The sequence below is a fragment of the Chiloscyllium plagiosum genome, unplaced genomic scaffold (genome assembly GCF_037043375.1).
Source record: "Chiloscyllium plagiosum isolate Xiang-an unplaced genomic scaffold, Cpla_swu_hap1 HiC_scaffold_9, whole genome shotgun sequence".
In the NCBI taxonomy this organism is placed as follows: domain Eukaryota; kingdom Metazoa; phylum Chordata; class Chondrichthyes; order Orectolobiformes; family Hemiscylliidae; genus Chiloscyllium; species Chiloscyllium plagiosum.
Window position 1 is genome coordinate 25,816,844 of NW_028270147.1, and position 23,169 is coordinate 25,840,012.

The following is a 23,169-nucleotide window of genomic DNA, read 5'->3' on the forward strand; positions in this document are numbered from 1 at the left end:
ATGCTGGCGACAACAGCAGGTCAGACAGCATCCACGGAGAGACAGCAAGCTAACGTTTCAAGTCTAGATGACTCTTCAGCACAGCTCTGAAGCTGAAGGTCTGATAAAGAGTCATCTCAACTTGAAACATTAGCTTGCTCTCTCTCCATGAGTGCTGTCAGACCCGCTATCTCCGGTGTTTGCTATTTTCACCCCAACTCTTATATTCAATGGTCTGACTGATGAAAGCAAGCATGCCAAAAGCCTTTTTCACCACTCTGTCTACCTGTGCCTCCACTTTCAAAGAGCTGTGAACCCGTTACCCTGGATCTCTTTGTTCGATAACACTCCCCAGGGACTTACCGCTGATACAAATCCTGCCCTGATTTGACCTACCAAAATGCAACACCTTGAGATCTATTCACAGTCTTTGGGAAACAATTTGAAACCCAGCTCTGGTATGGTTAAAATTATTGCAATTTCAGTCTTCCACAATCAAAATCAAGACACTTGCATGTTTGTAGCATCATTCATTTACCCCATAAAATATCCCAAGGCACTTCACGGGAGTATAACATACAACAGAGAGTGAAGTGGAGAGATTTTGGGAGGAAGTTCACGGGCTTTTGGCCTCAACAGATGAACTGCAGCCTGAAGTAGGGATTCACAAGAATTGTATTTGTACTATTAAGGTATCATCCAGTGAATGTACTGTTAGAGACCAGACCAGCCTCTTCCAAAACATATTATGGAGATGACCTACACCTTAAATTTTATTTTATTTTAGAGGCAATTGTGTTTCAGGTAATATTTGATCGGTTCATCACTCCGCTGATTTGATTCCTGTACATTGGAAGTATACAAATACTATCCCATCATTTTAAAAAGGAGTAAGAGAAAAAGAAAGAAATACCACCAACCCATCAGCCCAAACCAGTAGTAGAGAACGTTCTACAATCTATCGTAAATTATATGATAAATAGACACTTGGATAAAAAAATGATCTGATTGGGCATGGTCAGCCCGGATTGGTGAACGGAAAATCATGTTTGAAAAGCTTGTTGGAGTTTTTTTGAGGATGTTACTAGCAAAATTGATATAGGAGAGTTGATGTATGTTCAGAAAGCTTTTGATAAGTTCACCCACTAGAGGTTGGCTAGCAAAATTAGGACATAATATACTGGCATGAATTAATGATTGGATAATACATAGAAACAGAATAGGAGTAAATAGATCATTGTCATATTACAGGCTATGACTAGGCAGCACCACAAGGATCAGTGGAACAGACTGAATGGCCTACTCTAGTTCCAATGTTTCACCATATGGTGTTCTAACAAAGTCACCTTATTTCTTATGACTCCTGATATATCTTCTTATATAGATGCTTTGGAGTTGGGGACCACGTGCAGTGTGTCAATGTCTACAGATAACATTAAGATAAGTGGCAGAGCAAAGTGTGCAGAGGACTGTGAAACTTTCCAAAGGAACATAGATACTTTAAATGAGTGGGCAAAGGTCTAGCAGATGGAATACAATGTTAATAAATGTGAAGTCATCCATTTTGGTAGGAGTAACAGTAAAAAGGACTATTACTTGAATGGTTAAAAGTTGCAGCATGTTGCTGTGCAGAGGGACTTCGGTGTCTTTCTGTATGAATCACAGAGAGTTGGTCTGCAGTTATAACAAGTAATTAGGAAGGCAAATGGAATTTTGTCCTTCATTGCTAAAGGGATTGAGTTTAAAAGCAGGCAGGTTATGCAGCTATATAGGGTGCTGGTGAGGCCACACCTGGAGTACTGCATGCAGTTTTGGTCTCCTTACTTCAGAAAGGATCTACTAGCATTGGAGGGGGTGCAGAGGAGGCTCACTAGGTTGATTCTGGAGTTGAGGGGGATGGCTTATGAGGAATGACTGAGTAGACTGGGATTACATTCAATGGAATTTAGAAAGTGAGGGGGATTTTATAGAAACTTATAGAGTTATGAAGGGAATAGATAAGATAGAAGCAAGAGGATGTTTCCACTGGCGGGTGAAATTAGGACAAGAGGGCACAGCCTCAAAATTAGGGGAAGCAGATTTAGGACTGAATTGAGAAGGAACGTCTTCACTCAGAGGATTGTAAATCTATGCAATTCCCTGCTCAGTGAAGTAGTTGATGCTACTAAGATAGATATTTCTTTGAACAATAAAGAAATAAAGGGATACAGTGAGAGGGCGGGTGAGTGGATCTGACTCCACAAAAAGCTCAGCCATGATCTTAATGAATGGCGGAGCAGGCTTGAAGGGCCAGATGGCCTACTCCTGCTCCTAGTTTTTACGTTCTTATGTTCTTTATTTCCCTTCATCAAGAATTTCCCTACACCTTGGCTGATAGGGTCCTCAACTGTATCAGTTCAAATTTCCATACTTCTCCTTCCTCCAACAACCACAATAGGGCTCCCCTTCTCTTATGCCACCACTGCAGCATCCACACTCAACAGACTATTCTCCACCTCCCCCATGCTGCCATTGTCAAACACATCTGCCACTCCTCTCACATTTCAAAAACACGATTCCCACCTTATCATTTGGTCCACTCTTCCACCATGTCCAACACCTCTCCCCTTGACCTCTACACCTTGCCAAGGCACATTATCATCCAAGCACAGCAAATGCAAATCTTGCTCTGCCCTTCCCAATACCCAGGACTCCCAAAACCTTGGTGAAGCACTGATTTACAAGAACCTCTCGCAATTTAATACACCACTTTCATTGCTCACAAATAGACCTCTGCTACATTTAGGAAACTAAACAGAAACAGAGAACGTGATTTGGAGATGCCGGTTTTGGACTGGGGTGTACAAAGTTAAAAATCACACAACAGGTTATAGTCCAACAGGTTTAATTGGAAGCACTAGCTTTCAGAGCGACGCTCCTTCATCAAGTGGTTATAACACCTCTGTTCATTATGCAAGAATGATACCAAGTTTCCAACTGTCTTATTTTCTGCCACACTTTTACACTCACCTCTCTATCACTGGCCTTGTCCACTTCTCAATTAAGCCCTGACAACAAGACAATTTTCGAAAAAAAATGTCAATTTACAGCATTCCAGTCTCTCTGTTGTGTTCAAAATTTTTGTAATTTCTCAAAATGGCAACTGTTATCAATAATTCCATTACTCTCGCTTACACCTGCTCCAGATCCGACTTTCCTTTCTTTACTTGTCCCATTCTGATCCCCCTTCACTTGGCACTATTATTCCTTTTGCCAGTCCACCTCCATGTCTTCCACCCATCGCAAACCTTCCTTTTTGTCCTTTCCCCTGCCCCTTTATCTGTTTCTGTACCTGCTTTAAAACCTGCTATATCCCCCCAACATTTCCCAGTTATGACAGAAGATCATCAGCTTCAAACACTACCCTGAATTTTACATGTCTCCAGAAATGGAAACTGAATTGAGGCTCCAAGTAAAATAGTGAGGAGCCTCGTCAGGATGGCTCCCTGCACTATTCTGTTAATTGAAAAATTTCCTGGTGGTGAGGCCCAATGAGGAGTGACTGCTCACTCTACTCAGGCAGGCAGTCAATTAGCATAATTGAGCACCATTCTCCAAGGGCACCGGAATTTTGCCAATGGTAGGACAAACCCTCAATCCACTGCCCCAGGTAGGCCACCAGCTTAACAAAGCTTGTCTCAATGCAGCAGCTAGAGTGTTTTAAAGAAGCAGAGATTCAAAAGGATCTCCCTAGAGAGGTTTTCCTTTGTCCTTCAGCCCTGTGAATTCTTAATTATTTTTTAGTTACCTGCTGGATTCTTGAAGCTGAGCCAGCAGCATAAGGATCTCGTCTACTGTCATTAATTGGTTGGTGGGCCCACAGACAGACAGTTAGGAATATGGTGACATTAAAATTGCAAAAATGTACTGTTACCAGCAAGAGTGGGCTCGGGGATTGCTTTTTGACTTATTATCAGAGTCCTGACACTCATAGTAAAATTAAGACTGGTAACTCTGTTAATCTCTCCACAAATGCTACCTAACCTTTTGAATACTTGCATAATTTTCTATTCTTTTATGGAAATTTGCTTAATTTCCCTCCTTATTTTCCGATTAACTTAATTCAGCACAAGATAATGTGCTCACGGTTGAAAACGTTTTGAATGTGAGTTGAAGAAGAGTGCCCGCTATTCCTGATGAAGGGCTTTTACCTGAAACGTTGATTTTCCTGCTTCTCGGGTGCTGCCTGAACTGCTGTGCTTTTCCAGCACCACTCTAATCTAGAATCTTGAAGAAAATTTACACAAGTCTAAGTAGTTTTAGCTCAGAGTTAGGGATTCGTACTTCAGCACCAATAATTTCGAGATGATGGAAAGGTTGGTGGTAATCAGTCTTTTCAGATAATTTGTAAAGGAACCAGACAGGACAGAAAGCCACACTTTATTGCGAGGAGTTGGTGCTTTCTTGAATGCACTGCTGAATGAGTGACAGAAATAAATTAATTGCTAAATTTTAAAAGGGAATTGGATACATTGAAAAGGAAAATATGGATGGCATTAGGTAAAGAGCTGAGCTATGGGAGCTGGTAAAGAGTGGGTACAGGGACAATGAACCTAGCACCGTTCTATACTATGCCTTCATATTCTGAGGATTCACTTTTAATTTTTTTTAACACAAGGTCAGTGCCTAATTTCAGTTTTGAAAAGAAAATGTTGTTCCCATTGTTTACATGTCAGAAATAGAATGTCCTTTCAACTCTGTAGCTTTTACATAGAGGAAAATGCCTTTCAAAAACTTTATTCAATTCCTATAGTGCAAAGACATAAGGCAAAACAGCAAGAAAGAAATGAAAGTTGAAATGGAAGATTTAAACAATCTTTTAATACCGATAAGAATTCCAATGAAAAGGAAAGACTCGTTTTTCCAATTCCGTAGCTGCATCTTTGATATCTCTCATCCAATTTGTAGCAAGATTACAGATAGAAACTATTTTCACATATTTACTAAATATTATTTTGCAACATCATTAATTGTATACATTGTCTTTGGTAGATTATTCTGTACAGTTGTTATTTGGCTTCATCACAGGACGTTTCTCTTCCTTATCCACACTTCTCTTGCCTCCCCAAGTACCTTGCCAAAAAAAAATCACTTAGAACTGTAGTCTGTGGAGGATTATGAGGAAAAATGCGGGCATAGACCTTAGGTATTCTCTGCCTTATTCTGCTAGCACAGGAAAGAAAATTATGCAAAGGTGTAGGTTTTGCCTTACTTTGATCAATTGATTGATTTATTGTCATATGTATTTATTACAAATATAGTGAAAAATGTTGTATAATGTCACTGCTCTCCTGGGCCATCTTACAACATAGAAATAAACCAGACATAGAGAATAAAGGTAGGAAAATAAAGAAATAAAGTTAAAAGTTCAACATCGCAGACCTTCAGAGCAGATCGGTGGAGGTTCAGGTGAAAAAAAATCTTTAAAAACAGTAAGTTAAAAGGAAGTACTTGCCTTAACAAAATCTCAAGCCAAAGAATTATTTTTGACCTGTACTTACTATGGATATACAGGAAGTACAGTACACAGCAAGACTTCACAAGAACAGAAATAATGAAAGATTAATCTGTCTTAATGAAGGATAAATATTGGTCAGGAGTCTGAGAGAACTGTGGGTTTATTCACATTGGTGATAAAAAACAAAAAAAGCAGGATATATTCTTCTAGGTTTGCAGCTTCTAAAACATTGATGTTCAAAAGTTCTTTGGTGTAGCCATGCAAGAATATAGAAAGCATGCAGGCTACTGCAAGCAGTCAGAAAGACAAATGGTATGTTGGACTTCATTGCAAAAGCACTGGAGTACAATTACAAATAAATATTTTGACAACTGTTTAAGGCTTTTGTGAGACTAGGCCAGAAATATTATGCATGTGGATTCGGTCTCCATTACTAAGTAAGACTATAATTGGATTGGAGGACTGGATAGTGAAGATTCTTTAGTTTCATTTGTGGGAGAGTTTTCCTAAAATGAGAGGATGAGCAAATTCTGTTATTACTCTCTGGAGTTTAAAATAATGATAGTTCATCTGATTAAAACATACAACATCCTGAAGAGAATTACTAAGATACAAGGTGGAAGGATGCTTCCACTGACTGGGGAACCTAGATCATGGTGCACAATTGCAGAATAAGGGAGTTATCATTTAGGATTCAAATATGGGAAACGCTAAAAGTTATAACCCTTTGGGACTGTCTATATTGAGGGCTGTTGATACTCTGCCATTAAGTATACTTAAGGTGAAAGACCATCAGACCATAAGAATAGGACCAGAGACAATAACAGAAATTGCTGGAAACGCTCAGCAAGTCTGGCAGCACAGTTCTGAGGAAAGGTCCCTCAAGCTGAAACACTAACTCTGATTTCTCACCATAGATGCTGCCAGACCTGCAGAGTTTTTTTTCCAGTGGTTTCTGGTTTTGTTTCTGATTTACAGAATCTGCAATTCTTTCAGATTTTAGTTAGAATAGGAGCAGGCATAGGTCATTCCACCAGTCAATGAGAACTTAGTTGATTTGATAACCTTCAATTCAGGAAATTACAGAGCAGGCGAGGCTCACGTTAGTGGTAAGGGAACTATTCAAGAAAATTCAGAAGAAGAGAATTAACATCCACTTGGAAAGGCATGGGTTAATTAGGAATAGTCAGCAATGGCTTTGTTAGAGTAGGTCAAGCCAAGCAAATTTGTTAGAATTTTTCAAAAAGGTGATCACATATGTGAATGAGGGAAGTTCAGTCGATGCAGTTTATATGGATTTTAGAAAAACTTTTGAGAAGGTCCCACCTGGGAGACTGATTGAGAAGGTTAAAGTGCATGGAATTGAGGGAAACTTGGCAAGATAGATCAGAAACTGGCTTAGTAATAGTATACAAAGAGGAGAGATAGGAGCATATTCAACTGACTGGAGGTCAGTGTTCAGCTGCATACCACAGGGATCACTACTGGGACCTTGTCTTTTTTTATTCATTCATGGGATAAGGGTGTCACTGGCTAGGCAGCAATTATTAGGCGTAGGTGAGGACTGCAGATACTGGAGATTAGAGTCGAGAATGTGGTGCTGAAAAAGCACAGCAGGTCAGGCAGCATCTGAGGAGCAGGAAATTAAACATTTTGGGCAAAAGCCCTTCATCAGGAAAGGTTTTACTGATGAAGGGCTTTTGCCCGAAACGTTGATTTTCCTGCTCCTTGGATGCTGCCTGACCTGCTGTCCTTTTCCAGCAACACACTATTGAGGCAGCGTCTATTGCCCATCCCCAACTGCCCAGAGGGTAGTTAAGAATCAACCACATTGCTGTGGGTCTGGAGTTATATGTAGGCCATTACCTCCCCTTATTGTTCGTTTTATACATATACAGTGTAACCAATATAGATGAAATGTGGGGGAATGTTAAGTAGGTGTCACCAAGATTGGTAGATTGGGAAATATTGAAGAAGATGTTTATAGGTTACAGCAAGATATAAGTGGGTTTGTCAGATGGGTAGAGCTGTAGCAGATGGCATTTAACCCTGATAAGTGAGAAGTAGTGCACTTTGGAAGAAGAAACAAGATAAGGGAATATTTAATGATTGGTAGCTTAGAGGAACAGAAAGATTTAGGGGTAATAATTCACAGATCGCTGTAGAGGACAGAGCACATGAATAGGGTAGTTAAGAAGGCATATGGGACACTTGCTTTCATCAGTCATGGAATAGAGTATAAGACCAAGGAGGTAATGTTGGAGTTACACAGAGTGTTGGTTAGACCATGGTTGGAGTACTGTGTGTGATTCTGGTCACCTTACTACATGAAGGATATGATAAGACTGGAGAGGGGACAAAGGATGTTGCCTGGGATGGACAAATTGAGTTATAAGGAGAGACAAAATAGGTTTGGATTGTTTCCTTGACAGAAAAGAAAACTGAGGGGGGACATGATTGACATGTATAAGATTATGAGGAATATGGACAGGGTGAATAGCGAGCAGCTGTTCCCCTTGGTTGAGCAGCTATCACGAGGGGTATAGTTTTAGGGGAAGGGGATGGACATGCAGAGGAGATTCAAGAGAAACTTTTCTCATTCAGAAGCTGATAGGAATCTGGAATGTCCTACCTGGAAAAATAATGGAGACTGGAAATCTTACAACCTTTAAAATATATTTGGTTGACCACATGAAATATCTTAACATTCAAGGATATGGGACAAGTGCAGGAAATTGAGATTAGCATGTTTTTAGTGGTAGTTAATGACTCTGTTTCTCTTTCAGCATGCCCCTCAATTCCGTTAAAATTTTGTCTGTCTCAGCTTTCAATATACATAGTAACATCCAGCCTCTACAGCCCTCTGTTGAAAATAGTTACACAAAGTCACTGCATTCTGAGAGAAGAAATTCCTCTTCATCTCTATCTTAACTGGACAGCTCTTATCCCTGAAATCATGCCCTTTGGTCCTTTACTCTTATAAAGCCATAGCTATACAGCATAGAAACAGACTCTTCCATCTGACCCTTCAGTGTGCGCCAGATATCTGAATCTGACCTAGCTCCATTTAGCATTTAGCTCACATCCCTTTAAGACCTTCCAATTCATACACCATCCAGATGTCTTTTAAATGTTGTAATTGTACCAGTCTTCACCACTGCCTCTGGCTGCTCATTCCATACACGCACCACACTCTGCATGGAAAAAGTTATCCCTGATGTCCTTTCTAAATCTTACCCCTCTCATCTTTAAACCAAAGCCCTCTCGTTTTGGACTCCTCCACCCTCGGAAAAAGACCTTGAACAGCCGCAACGTGACATCTCAACTCCTATAGTCAATATTCTGACCAATGAAAGCAAGTGTGCCAAATGACTTCTTCACAACCCCACCTACCTGTGACTCCACTTTCAAGGAACTATGCACTTGCATCCAACATCTCTATATGCAGAAATACTCTCCATGTCTCTACCATTAGGTGAATAAGTCCTCCTCTGGTTGGTCTTACCAAAATGTAACACTTCTCCTTTATCTAAATTAAACTCCATCTGCTACTCCTCAGGCCATTGGCCCAACTGATCAAGATCCTGTTGTACCTTGCGATAATCTTCTTCACTGTCCAGTACACCACCTATTTCAGTTTCATCTGCAAACTTACTCACCATTCCTCCTCGGGTGATATCCAAATCATTTATACAAATGCAAAAAGCAGTGGACCCAGCACCAATCCTTGTGGTACACCGATGGTCATAGGCTTCCAGTCTGAACAACCATCCTCTACCACCACCCTCTCTCTCCTACCTTCAAGCCAATTTTGAATTAAAATTCAAAATTGTCTCCTCAGGGGAAACAACCTTTAAGAATCTACCTTATCAAAACCCCTAAGAATCTATATGCTTTGCTAAGGATCTCCTGTCATTCTTCTAAATTCCATTCAGTACAGGCTCAATCTGTCCAAGCTCTCTTCGTAATTCAGTCTCTCTATACCCAGGATTGACCAAGTTTGCCATCTGTGAACTGTCTCCAATGCCAGTATATTTTCATTAGACAAGCGAACCAAAACTGTTCATAATACTTTGGGCACGATATAACTAGTACCTTGTAAAACTTTAGCAATAATTCCCTATTTTGTTTTACTCCATTCTGTTTGAAATGAAGGCCAATTAAAGAACCAAAACATTTTCACACAGGGAGTAGTTAGGATATGGTATGAGCTGCCTAAAAATGTGGTGGAGGCACATTCAACTGAGGCATTCAAAAGGGCATTGAATGATTGTTTGGATAGAAATGATATGCAGAGATATGGGGGAAAGTCAGGAAATTGGCACTAGGTAACAGAACTGGTGCAAGCACAATGGGCTTATGGCGTGCTGCTGTCCTATATAAAGATAAGCTTGTGATCCCATTTGCCTTCCACATTGCTGAACCAGTGTGTTACCTTTTTAGGGTATTTCAAGCACGACAATACTCAAATCTCTGCAACCTTTCTCCATTTACATAAAATTCAGTCAAACTATTTTTCCTGGCAAAGTGCCAAACCTCACATTTCCTCACTTAAATAGATGGATAATTTGTCTAGAAAAGAGTAGAAAAGGAAAAGAAAAAAAACTGAGAAAGTGGACTTGAGGCATAATTTTAACCATGAACATGCTTAAATAGTAGAATAGACCTGAGGTACTATGTAGAATACTGCTCCTATTTCTTCAAACAGTGCTTTAGGAACTTTCACACCTACCTGAGAGAACAGATGGGGCTTCAGCTTGAAGCCTTTCTCACTGTCACCTCTGTCTGTGGAACATTTGCTGAGCACCACACTGAAGTGCAGTTTCTAGGTTACTTTTAAGTGAATCCACAAGCTCGTGACTTGGAGTAAGAGTACTTCTAAATGGCTGACACTGCTTGTAGTTACAAAATGGGAATAGGACTAGCATCACTGCAACACCAAATAAATACACTTTTGGCCTAGTTTGGGTTTGATAACTTGTCTTCTAAAAACAGTTACAATACATTAATGGTTAATAGTCAACAGCAACCAAAGTCTTTTATCAATATTAACATTACAAATTTAATTCCGTTGTCTAAAAAGCTGTAGGAAAAAATATAGAGACTTAAATACGGCAATTTGTTCACAATTGCCATCCTGTTAATTTCCAAAATAGTTAAGTTATTCAACATTCAGGAAGTCCCAACAACAGTTTGAAAGTATTTAGGTTCCTGGCATGGTCTGAGTTACTCAAGAGAATAATTTAAAGTCCTATTAGCTCTTGTCGTGTTAGGAAATATAACACATCAATATTTTTCTTTTCTCTACTTCCAATGAATGTCTCTTTAATGATTTAAATTGTAGAACTGGAAAGTATAGTAATGCAAAATGCTCCCTGATGGAACGAATGTTCTATCCTGATTTTTGAAGCCAAGTATGGAGATAATGAAAAAAATGACTATCAGGTAAATTTATATAGAATCTAGATAGAAATCTATAGGTAAATTCATACAGAAATCAGAGCATTTAATGAAACTCCCACACAAGTTCACATGTGAGCATATTGACCTAGGAGGTTGGCCAAAAATCTGGCTCTCAGCCCAAGTGTGCAATGCTTGCTCTCCTTTTTCATATCGGTAACACAGACCATACTTGCCAGAAATCCAACCCTACTATCTGCTGAAGTATAATTTTCAAGTAATGTTGTTGGATTGACTCAAAATGAGGGATCATCAGAATTAGTTCACAATCAATCAGAGACCATTCACCCTGTCACATCTCCTAACAAGTGGAACATTGTAAAAGTCCACTTGTAAGGTAAGGCACTCAAATCCAGAAGATATGCTCAAGCCCATTGACAAGTTAGACTATCAGTACTAGACCTGAAAAAGTACCTGGCGCCCACATTTAAGAATAGAACAATATTGATTCACACGACATTAATATTTGAAATGAAAACAGAAAGTGCTGGAGAAATTCAGCAGGTCTGGCAGAACTTCAGAAGAGCTCTGAAGAAGTGTAATATTGGACTAAGAATGTTAACAGTCTCCATACTGGCTGTCAGACCTATTGAGATTCTCCACCACATTCTGTTTTTCTTTCAAAGTTCCAGCAGGTGCAGCAGATTGCTTTTATAGCCATTAAAATTTGATTCTTTATACTCATGTACATGCATGTTATAATCCAATTACAGTGTATTAAAATTATTATGTCATACAAGTTGGGATAAAATGAGCTGGGTATTTCAAGGTCCTAAGAGTAAAAGCAAAACTGAAGTCACCAAGAGATCAAGGAGTGTGGTGCTGGAAAAACACAGCAGGTCAGACAGCATCCGTGAAGCAGGAGAGTCGATGTTTCGGGCATAAGCCCTTCATCAGGAATGTGATTGATGAAGGGCTTATGCCCAAAACATTGACTCTCCTGCTCCTCTGTGCTGTACATCTCTATGCCTCTCTGACTTCAATACATATCTAATTTATTAACTCAATCTACTTAATACATATTCAAATAAATAAGTGAATTTATTTGCTTAAACTACTTTGTATCTACACACATGAATGAGTCTCACTGCCTTGTCTTGGATGGCTGGCATTTGGAGCTCTCTCTCAGGTTTCAGAGCACTGGTCTCATGAACACCAGTCCAATGGTGCATATGAATGGCCGCAGTCTCACAAACACAGTTCAATGGGGAAATTGCTCTCCCCTAATTAATACTGTTCTGAATCTGATATCATGTGCTGCATTGCCTTTGCTGGGCACTTTCCCAAGTACTCCTCTGTGCTTGGTGGTCACAAACAAATCCAAGTGTTGCCGCAAATTAGCCTGCTCCCAAGTCAAGTCAAGGTCATTACTGTTACAGCCCAACCACAAAAGGCTGCTTTTACACAAAGCCAACTTTTCATATATTTTCCTTCAATTGTTTATTGCCATGTCCAATGAACCCTTAACAATTAACCCTTAATGAGCTGGTTTGGAGGTATCATTTTTGAACCAAGCATTACATTTCCCATGAATAGGTACACACATTACTGGAACAAATACCCGATAAAATAGGATTTCAGTCATGTTGAGAAATAGGGAAATAAGTGCTACCAGTCAAGATTGAAAAAAGTACATTAAGTGCAGTAAAAGCACTGCCCTATTACTCTGTAATTTGCACTGAACTATTTTAAGGCTGTAGGCAATAGTTGCAGTGTCACGTTGGGAGTCTCACTGATGAAAGTATCATTCTGTCAGGACATTTAATCAATTTGAAGGAATCCAAAAGGGTTGATATTGGATATAACTATACAATGATTGGCTGATGGTGTCGATTGCCTTTCTGAAATCCGCATTTTGCAAATTTGATTTTAATTGAGAATCATCCAGAAATAAAAAAAATCTTGCAGACAATTTTGATTCAGTAATGTCTAATGAGGCAGGTTTAATAAATGATCTCAGAGTAAAATATTCCCTGGAAAACAAATGATTCCTGAAGAAGGGCTTATGCCCGAAACGTCGATTCTCCTGTTCCTTGGATGCTGCCTGACCTGCTGCGCTTTTCCAGCAACACATTTTCAGCTCTGATCTCCAGCATCTGCAGTCCTCACTTTCTCCTCTTGTGGGAGAATCTAAAACTAGGGGACACATTAAAAATGAGGAGTTACCTGTTTACGACAGAATATGGACTAATTCATATTCGTCTGTGGACTAAGAGTCTTTGGAATTCCCAGCCTCAAAAGACAATGGATGCAAAATGTTTAACTATTTTTAAGGCACAGGTAGATAGGTTCTTGATCACCACGGAGATGAAAGATTATCAGGAATATGGAGGAACGTAAAGTTGAGGTTAAAATGTGATTGGCCATGATTTGAATGGCTGTGCATGCTCCAAGTGTTCAGGCACCCACTTTCGTTCCTTGTTCAAATGAAAAGGAAACTAATGGGGTTACATCTTAGGAAGGAAGTAGCCACAGAAATAGTGGATTCACTGATAATAATCTTCCAAGAATCCTAAGATTTGGGAAAAATCCCAGAGGATTGAAAAATTACTTATGTAACATCCTTACTTAACAGGGAAACAGTCAAAAATCAGATAAATATACCAGTTAGCTTGCTGTCTGTTAAAACCGATTTATAAAGGATATAATAGTAGATCATTTGGAAATAAATAATTAAACGGACTCAGCATGGCTTCATAAAAGGGACATTATTCCATCCATATTTATGAGAATTCTTTGTGGACGTAACAAGCAGGATTGATAAAAGGGAATCAGTAGATGTAATATATCTTAGATTTCCAACAGGCATCGCATAATAGGCTACTTAATAAGGTAAGAGCCTATGGTGTTGGCAGTAGTATACATAGATAGAGGACTGTCTAGCTAATAGAAGGCAGAGGTTAGTGAAAACATTTTCAACATGACAACCTATAATTAGTGGAACATCACTGGAATTGGTGCTAGCTGAAATAGATTACAATGTATGATTGAGTTGGAAGAAGGAGCCGAATGTACTGTTGCCAAATTTGCAGGTGACAAAAAGTGGTCAGAAAGCAATGGTGAGGATGTGGAGGGATATAGGCAGATTGAAAGAATGGACAAAAACTGGCAATGGATGGAACATAAAATGGTAAAATGTGAAGTTATTCAGTTTGGAAAGAAGAATAGAATAGCTGAATATTATTTAAATGGAACAAGACTCGAAAAAGCTACAACAGAGGCCTCATCCATGAATCACAAAAAAAAATCACAAAAATGGAATTGGAATATTCACCTTTATTTCAGAGAGGATGGAATATGAAAATAAGGAAGTCTTGCTAAAACTATGCAAGACACTAGTTAGACTGCAGATGGAATACTGTGAATAATTTTGGTCCACTTATCTAAGGAAAGATGTTAAAAATCACACAACACCAGGTTACAGTCCAACAGGTTTAATTTGAAGTACTAGCTTCCAATTAAACCTGTTGGACTATAACCTGGTGTTGTGTGATTTTTAACTTTGTACACCCCAGTCCAACACCAGCATCTCCAAATCTGGAAAGATGTTGATATTGAGGCAATTCAGAGAAGGCTGGGCTTGGGAGAGTGGGGTTTCTTTATGAAGAGATTGAGTAGGTTGGGCCTGTACTCGTTGGAGTTTAGAAGAATGAGAAGTGACCTTTTTGAACATACAAAATTCTTAGGGAGCTTGACAGGACAGATACTGAGAGGTTGCTTCCCCTTGTTAGAGAGTCTAGGAGCAGAGGCCATAATGTCAGAGTAAAGGGTCACATAATTAGAACAGAGATGAAGAGAAATTTCATTGCTCAGAGGATAGTGAATCTGTATAATTCTTTACCACAGAAGGTTGTCGAGGTTGGGTGTAAAGTATATTCAAGACAAACTTCTAATCAGCAGCAGAATCAAAAGACAGGTGGAAAAGGTAAAAGAGTGGAGTTGAGGATTATCATATCAACCATAATCTCACTGAATGGTAGAACAATGCAAAGGGCCATACCACCTATTTCTGCTCATGTGTCTTATGGTCTTATGCAGAAACTTAAATTACTCTGTAATCCTTGATATCTGATATGTATCCTATGCTTGGCTAAATTAAACATTGTATGGGGAATAATACAGCAAATTAATAAAGAATAAAAGGTCTACTTTGTAAATTAGTTTGATTAGGGCTGGAAGGTTTTTTTAAAATTCCTTGGTTAAAAAAATCTCTTCCCTGCTGCCTCTTCCCTGCAAATTTATGGGTAATTTTTAAATTATAATCAAATGTACAAAAAAATCATGGAAATAAAAATAAAAATAAAAATCCTGACTGAGCTCTAGAATACCAATGTTTAGCATCATATCAAAGGTTATAGATTCCTCTCAACAATTACCTAGTTTGCAAGGTGCTAACAATTTTTTTCTGTTTTGTTCTGAAAACAAAGCTCTTGTTTATTTATGCAATTTAGAAAGAGTGAAGAAAGACATTGGCGGTGAAATACAAATCCATTGATACCTCAAAATGATTCCCAACAAATTGCAACCAGTTATATGCCCTTCCAGATTTTCTTGAACATTGATGACAGGATGGAATGGAAGACGCGATGTCAGTTGTCTGTTTTGCTCTCAGGCTGAACTTAGATTTCACTGGTCCTCCCCAGTAATGCTAAAAGCATCAGGCAAAGATTTACTATCTTCACGAAGAAAGGATGAGGGTGATTAAACATTACACAATTAAAATAAATCATAAAAAGGGTGAAAAAAATCTTAATTTTCACATAGATGTACATGTTAACATATGTACTTACACGATTGTATAACACTTTACAGATTGAGTTGTACGAAATGGTATTAAATGTAATTTGTAAAAGCCGATACTAAGCCTACCCACACTATTAATCTTATGGGCCATTTATACTAGGCTTTATAATATAAAAGTAATGAGTCACATCACCAATAAAAAGAAATTGTTGGTACAAGCGACCTGCTGCAGTGCGTTTGGGTAAACAGCATGAACATACAAAAGTCGTGTAACATCACTCTGGATGAACATTAGTTGCAAGAGGGGCAACGTGAACTTTCCAAAGAAACTTATTTTTATGTCGGTAAAGAGATAAAGGATTCCACAGTTCCTCAACTTAAAAAGTACATGAACCAATTCAACTCTAAATACGCGCAGACACATGGATTGCCAGGCAAGTAAAGGATGCAAAACAATCAGCATTACACCTCACTGGTATTGATTCAGCAGAGTTCCGTCTCAAATTAATATCTTCAATTCAATAACATCTTGTGAAAAAACCGTAACAATAAACTGATTATTAAACATCATCTCATACATTAAAGCAATGAGTATCATTGTTGCTGAATCGTCGAATGGCCTGCAAATCACTTTGATATTTGAGTTAAAATATCATCCGCATGTATAAAAGTTTAATAAAAATAGGTATATTGCAGCTTAAATGTGAATAATCCCACTTTTATGAAATTTATGATTCAGAGCACTGAAATTGATAAAATTTGCTCCAAAATCACTTCAGACTAGAATATTTCTAATACACAAAGAATTCCTGGGGTGAAGAAAGTGTCATCGTGCCAATCAGCAGTTGGGTTAAAATGATTGAATGCCTTTTAAGTGGTAGACAGGCTGGTAAAAAAAGGTTTTTTGTCTTGTGGAGGCAGGCAGCTGAAGTGAAAACATTATTTAAATTCTGATTGCACACACAAGCTGAACTAGCTGCATCCTTGCAACCTAAGCACAGCCCCAAGGGAAGATACTCTACTGACAAATTAATACCTTAGAGAAAAGATCAGAATGGTGGCAATGAACTCATTTCTTCCTCCCAATAATAAAGAATGGCTTTTTCCTTTACCAATCGGCGATTGTTGCCATGGCGACTTGGACTTACCTCATTGCTTCACGAAGTGCTCCTCGCTCACTGAGAGTGGTGTGTTTGATGTCATCAAAATTATTCTCCAGCTTCTCATGGCTCTGGAATAAACCAGGTAAAAACATTTTCCTTTCAGTGTTTACTTTCATGATCACATTTTAAAACAGATCCCTTCTCTAGCAACATATTCTCTCAAGTGTTTCTGTTGCATAATCAAAATTGACATTATAAACGTGCCAAAAGTCAATCTTATTCACAATGTGGTTGTCATGGAAATCTTATCACTAACTCACCATGTATGAGAGGAATGCATACAAGAAGACAGCCATGGATATCTGATTGCAAATATCTCATTTTATTACAAACCCTAATGTATGAAACATATAAAACTATTTACACCATGCTTACTTTTATTTAAATTGTTTGTCTTCCCTAAGGCATTTGTCCACTAAGTTGGAAAACTAGCTGTTTCAGAGTCAGTGTTTGTACACTGGGAATAATGTAAATATCCCCAGGACAGAATGAATCAGAGAAATATAAAAGGTAAACAAAACTACGCAGACAATTTAAATGTTTATACTCATGTCTTGCATACTCTTGAGTATCAGAATAAGAGTGAGATACTTTTAGAAGTGTCAGGGCTAAATATAGAGATGCTAATTTATTTATAATTGAATAAAAGGACAGAAAACAAAAACTACAAGAAGTGGGAAAAATTCAGCAGAGCAGAGTGCAAAACACGGAACTATAATCAAGAGTATAAAGAGTATGTACACAATATAGGTAATCTCTTCCAACCTCTTCTGTCAGGCAGAAGATACAAAAGCTTGAACACACATATTAACAGATTCAAGGACAATTTCTTCCCTGCTGATATTAGGATTCTGAACAGACTTTTCAAATTTTTAATTTAATGTTGATCTTGCTCTCTGTGCACCTCTTCTGCAGCCGTAATATTGTATTAGTAACTATGCTCAATTACCCTAATTCACTTTGTATGGTGTGATCTGCTTTGTACTGCAAGCAAAACAAAACTTTTCACTGTACCTAGATACACGGATCAAATCAAAATCAAATTATTGAATGGTGGAGAAGGCAAAAAAAAGGAAAGAAATAGAACATTTAACAAAACATTTTAAAGCGGAATGTGAGGTTACAGCTGGGCCACAGTGAATTCAAAATAATTTGAGGATTATTCAGATTTATTGCATTGTGTCACACCTCTTCGTGCACAATCACTCGTGAATGAGTTGTTGCATTTATTTGTATACAGCTGAATTACAATTTCCCTTGAATTGTGCATAGCAATCACAATGGCCTGCAGCATCTGGCTTATCAGTACATTCATAATAGAAAAATGCTTCCAATTTTATTTTCTTCAAGTTTACCAGAACATAAACCTGACTTCCATTAACCCAAGGAAGCTCTGAAAAAAGAAGCACATTTGCCATCTCTTTCTTCATCATTCACAGAAGGTCAGGTACAGCAGATGATTTGTCTTTTAGCAATTTGGAATTCAGAAAGAGTTCTGATGCAGTTTAGGGAAAATAAAGCAGGACTCAGTAGAAATATTTTATGAATGGATACCATTGTTATCCAGAGGATGAAACTCTGATCACATATCTATGCTATCAGTTAACACAGTGTACGTCCACCCTTGTAAGTTTCTGTCACTATCTTTGTCTCAGCTTGGCTGTTGCTGAAACCTTGAGTTATTACCTCCAGACTTGGCCATCATAATACAGTCATGGCTGCCTCCTGGTGTCCACATTGTTCCCACACCGAGAAGAGACAGGCCCAAAGAATGCTACCAAAAACATCCCTGCTGATCCAATTTCTGGCACCCCTGAGGAAATGAAGATCCTCACAGCTAAGAGGAAACCTGCTGGTGTGGCTCCCTGTTCCACGGAGGACACTTGATTTCAGGATTTGTCTCAGTAGTCAGGTGGGGTGATTGCTAGGAGATGTGGCAGAACTTCGTCCTGACACCTACTAGCCAATCTCAGTGCTGCATGGCTGGAAATACACTTTGACTTTCATCACAGACCATTGTTGAATTATTGTGGTGAGGTAAGTGAGGATGGCTGGGGCTGGAGGTGAGGGGTGGGGGAGGGATGGCTCATAGGAGGGAAGTGGGTGCCTCTGACAGAAACCCTCCCCATTTCCAATGCTAGACCCATTCAACTTCCTTTAATAAGGCAAAGGATGTTGATGGGTGACCTTATAAAGGTTTATAAAATCATAAGGTTGCAGATAAGATGAATAGCAAAGGTCTTTTTCCTGAGGGTGGGGGAGTTGGACCTAGGGGCATTTTTTAAAGTAAGAGGAAAAAGATCTAAAAGGGACTTGAGGGGCAACATTTTCATACAGGATGGTTCAAATATGGAATGAACTGCCAGAGGAAATAAAGTCATAGAGTCATAGAGATGTACAGTACAGAAACAGACCGTTCGGTCCAACCTGTCCATGCCGACCAGATATCCCAACCCAATCTAGTCCCACCTGCCAGCACCCGGCCCATATCCCTCCAAACCCTTCCTATACATATACCCATCCAAATGCCTCTTAAATGTTGCAATTGTACCAGCCTCCACCACATTCTCTGGCAGCTCATTCCATACTTTATCATCCGCTGCGTGAAAAAGTTGCCCCTTAGGTCTCTTTTATATCTTTCCCCTCTCACCCTAAACCTATGCCCTCTAGTTCTGGACTCCTCGACCCCAGGGAAAAGACTTTGTCTATTTTTCCTATCCATGCCCCTCATAATTTTGTAAACCTCCATAAGGTCACCCCTCAGCCTTCGATGCTCCAGGGAAAACAGCCCCAGCCTGTTCAACCTCTCCCTATAGCTCAAATCCTCCAACCCTGGCAACATCCTTGTAAATGTTTTCTGAACCCTTTCAAGTTTCACAACATCTTTCCGATAGGAAGGAGACCAGAATTGCATGCAATATTCCAACAGTGGCCTAACCAATGTCCTGTACAGCCGCAACATGACCTCCCAACTCCTGTACTCAATACTCTGACCAATAAAGGAAAGCATACCAAACGCCTTCTTCACTATCCTATCTACCTGCAACTCCATTTTCAAGGAGCTATGAACCTGCACTCCAAGGTCTCTTTGTTCAGTTACAACATTTAAAGGACATTTGGACAGGTACAAGAATAGAAAAGGTTTAGAGAGATATTGGCCAAATGCAGGCAAATGGGACTAATTCAATTTAGGAAACCTGGTCTACACAGACTAGTTGGACCAAAAAGTCTGTTTCCATGCTGTATGACTCTATGACTCTATTGATGCCATTATTCCAACTACCTCCTTTCCACCCACCTCCCACCCAATCCAGCCCATTGGATTTGCTGTTTGGTCTTTTGTATGGCAAATTCACCACTCACTGTGAGTATAACCAGCATTCAATCAGGAATGCCAGCTGGAACCTTCTCTGCCCTGACTTAGTCGTGGTGAGATAAGAAGCCTTCCAGAAATTTCCCACTTGATCAAACGATTGCCTTGCCCCCCAAGCTTGCTGCTCCGAGCTGGTTATGGACATAAGGTTCTGCCCCATTCGCTGTTCATCCACCACCCTGTGCTCATTGCTCTCCATTGGCTCCCAGTGATTGTAAAATTCTCCTTTTTTTCAAGTCTCCTGAAGACCTTCCTCACTATTCTCTCACCCTGGTGGTCTCCAGCCCCCCAGGAGACATTATGTGCTAATCTAATTCTGGTTTCATGAGCATCCTTAATTTTAATTATCCCACCAGTAGAAGTCGCCAAGGCTCAATGCTTTGAAATCCCCTTGTTCCATCTCTCCACCTCTCTTTCATTCTTGTCTCCTTGAATTTAATTAGCTTTATTGTCTGATGTACTCAAATGAGTACGCGAAAAGTTTATAAGTCGCCACTTACAGCGCCATATTGGGACAAAGGTGCCAAGGTCCAATCTTGAGTTATAGAATAGAGAAATGAAGAAACAAAACATTACAACCATACACAGAATGACCATAGGCCAGAAAAACAAAAAGGAAAACTAAAAAGACAAACATCATTGTCTGTCTCCCAAGGTTCCCCACAGCAGATCAATGTAGGGGGCCTCCAGCCGGCTGCTGACATGCTCCATGCCAGGCTGTTCACCCTGCTCCTACGCCAGGTCTCTGCCACCCGGCTCCTGCACCGGTCTCTACTACCTCGCTCCTGAACCAGCTCTGTGCTACCACGCTCCTGCACCAGGTCTTTGTCATCACGCTCCTACACCAGGTCTCTGCCACCCGGCTCCTGAACCAGGTCTCTGTCACCATGCTCCTGAACCAGGTCTCTGTCACCACTCTCCTGAACCAGGTGTCTGCCTACACACTCCTACACCAGGTCTCTACCACCACGGTCCTGCACCAGGTCTCTGCCACCATGCTCCTACACCAGGTCTCTACCACCACGGTCCTGCACCAGGTCTCTGCCACCATGCTCCTGCACCAGGTCTCTGCCACCACGCTCCTGCACTAGGTCTCTGCCACCATGCTCCTGCACCAGGTCACTGCCACCACACTCCTGCACCAGGTCACTGCCACCACACTCCTGCACCAGGTCTCTACCACCATGCTCCTGCACCAGGTCACTGCCACCATGCTCCTGCACCAGGTCACTGCCACCACACTCCTGCACCAGGTCTCTGCCACCATGCTCCTGCACCAGGTCTCTGCCACCATGCTCCTGCACTAGGTCTCTGCCACCATGCTCCTGCACCAGGTCTCTGCCACCATGCTCCTGCACTTTTGTTTGTTCAATGTGTGCAGGAGAGTTTCCTGACACAATATGTAGACAGGCCAACAAGAGGTGAGGCCATACTGGATTTGGTTCTGGGTAACGAACCAGGCCAGGTGTTAGAATTAGAGGTAGGTGAGCACTTTGGGGATAGTGACCATAATTCGGTGATTTTTACACTCGTGATGGAGAGGGATAAGTGTGTACTACAGGGCAAGAATTATAGCTGGGGTAAGGGAAATTATGATGCGGTGAGGCATGACTTAGGATGTGTGGCTTGGAAAAGTAGACTCCAAGGCAAGAGTGTAAATGATATGTGGAACTTGTTCAAGGGGCAACTATTGAGTGTCCTTGATAATTATGTACCTGTCAGGCAGGAAGGAAAGGGTCGTGCGAGGGAGCCGTGGTTTAATAAGGAATTGGAATCCCTTGTTAAATGGAAGAGGGCGGCCTATCTCAAGATGAGACGTGAAGGTTCAATTGGGGCGATTGAGAGTTATAGGGTAGCCAGGAAGGACCTGAAGAGAGAGCTAAAAGCAGCAAGGAGGGGACATGAAAGGTCCTTAGTAGATAGGATTAGGGAAAACCCTAAGGCTTTCTATAGGTATGTTAGGAATAAAAGAATGACTAGGGTAGGAATAGGTCCAGTCAAGGATAGTAGGGGGAAGTTGTGTGTGGAGGCGGAAGAGATTGGGGAGACACTGAATGAATACTTTTCTTCAGTATTCACTCAGGAACAGGGCATTGTTGTCGATGAGAATACTGAGGCACAAATAAGTAGAATGGATGGCTTTGAGGTATGTAGAGAAGAGGTGTTGGAAATCCTGGAAAAGGTGAAAATAGATAAGTCCCCTGGGCCTGATGGCATTTATCCTAGGATTCTCTGGGAAGCAAGGGAGGAGATTGCAGAGCCATTGGCCTTGATTTTTATGTCCTCTTTGTCTACAGGAGTAGTCCCAGAAGACTGGAGGATAGCAAATGTGGTTCCCTTGTTCAAAAAGGGGAGTAGGGATAGCCCTAGTAACTATAGGCCGGTGAGTCTCACTTCTGTTGTGGGCAAAGTCTTAGAGAGAATTGTAAGGGATAGGATTTATGCACATCTCGATAGGAATAATGTGATCAAGGATAGTCAGCATGGTTTTGTGAAGGGCAAGTCGTGCCTCACAAACCTTATTGAATTCTTTGAAAAGGTGACGAAGGAGGTTGATGAGGGGAAAGCGGTAGATGTGGTATATATGGATTTTAGTAAGGCGTTTGATAAGGTTCCCCATGGTAGGCTACTGCAGAAAATAAGGAGATATGGCATTGAGGGTGAGTTAGAGGTTTGGATTAGGAATTGGCTGGATGGAAGAAGACAGAGGGTAGTAGTTGATGGCAAAGTTTCTTCATGGAGTGCCGTCACTAGCGGTGTTCCGCAAGGATCTGTTTTGGGACCATTGCTGTTTGTCATTTTTATAAATGACCTGGAAGAGGGGTTGGAAGGTTGGGTGAGCAAGTTTGCGGATGATACGAAAGTCGGAGGAGTTGTTGACAGTGAGGAAGCATGTGGCAGGTTACAGCAGGATATAGAGAAGCTGCAGAGCTGGGCAGAAAGGTGGCAGATGG

At 40.3% G+C, this 23,169-nt stretch overlaps 1 protein-coding gene across 1 annotated transcript in view; it reads right to left on the reverse strand.

Annotated features, from left to right (window-relative positions):
• LOC122554210 (dihydropyrimidine dehydrogenase [NADP(+)]-like) overlaps positions 1–23,169 on the reverse strand; it is a 739,011-nt gene that overhangs the window by 542,673 nt on the left and 173,169 nt on the right. The window contains exon 3 of the mRNA XM_043698867.2: positions 16,828–16,910. Coding sequence (XP_043554802.2) covers positions 16,828–16,910 — 83 coding nt within the window. The remainder of the gene's footprint in view (positions 1–16,827; positions 16,911–23,169) is intronic.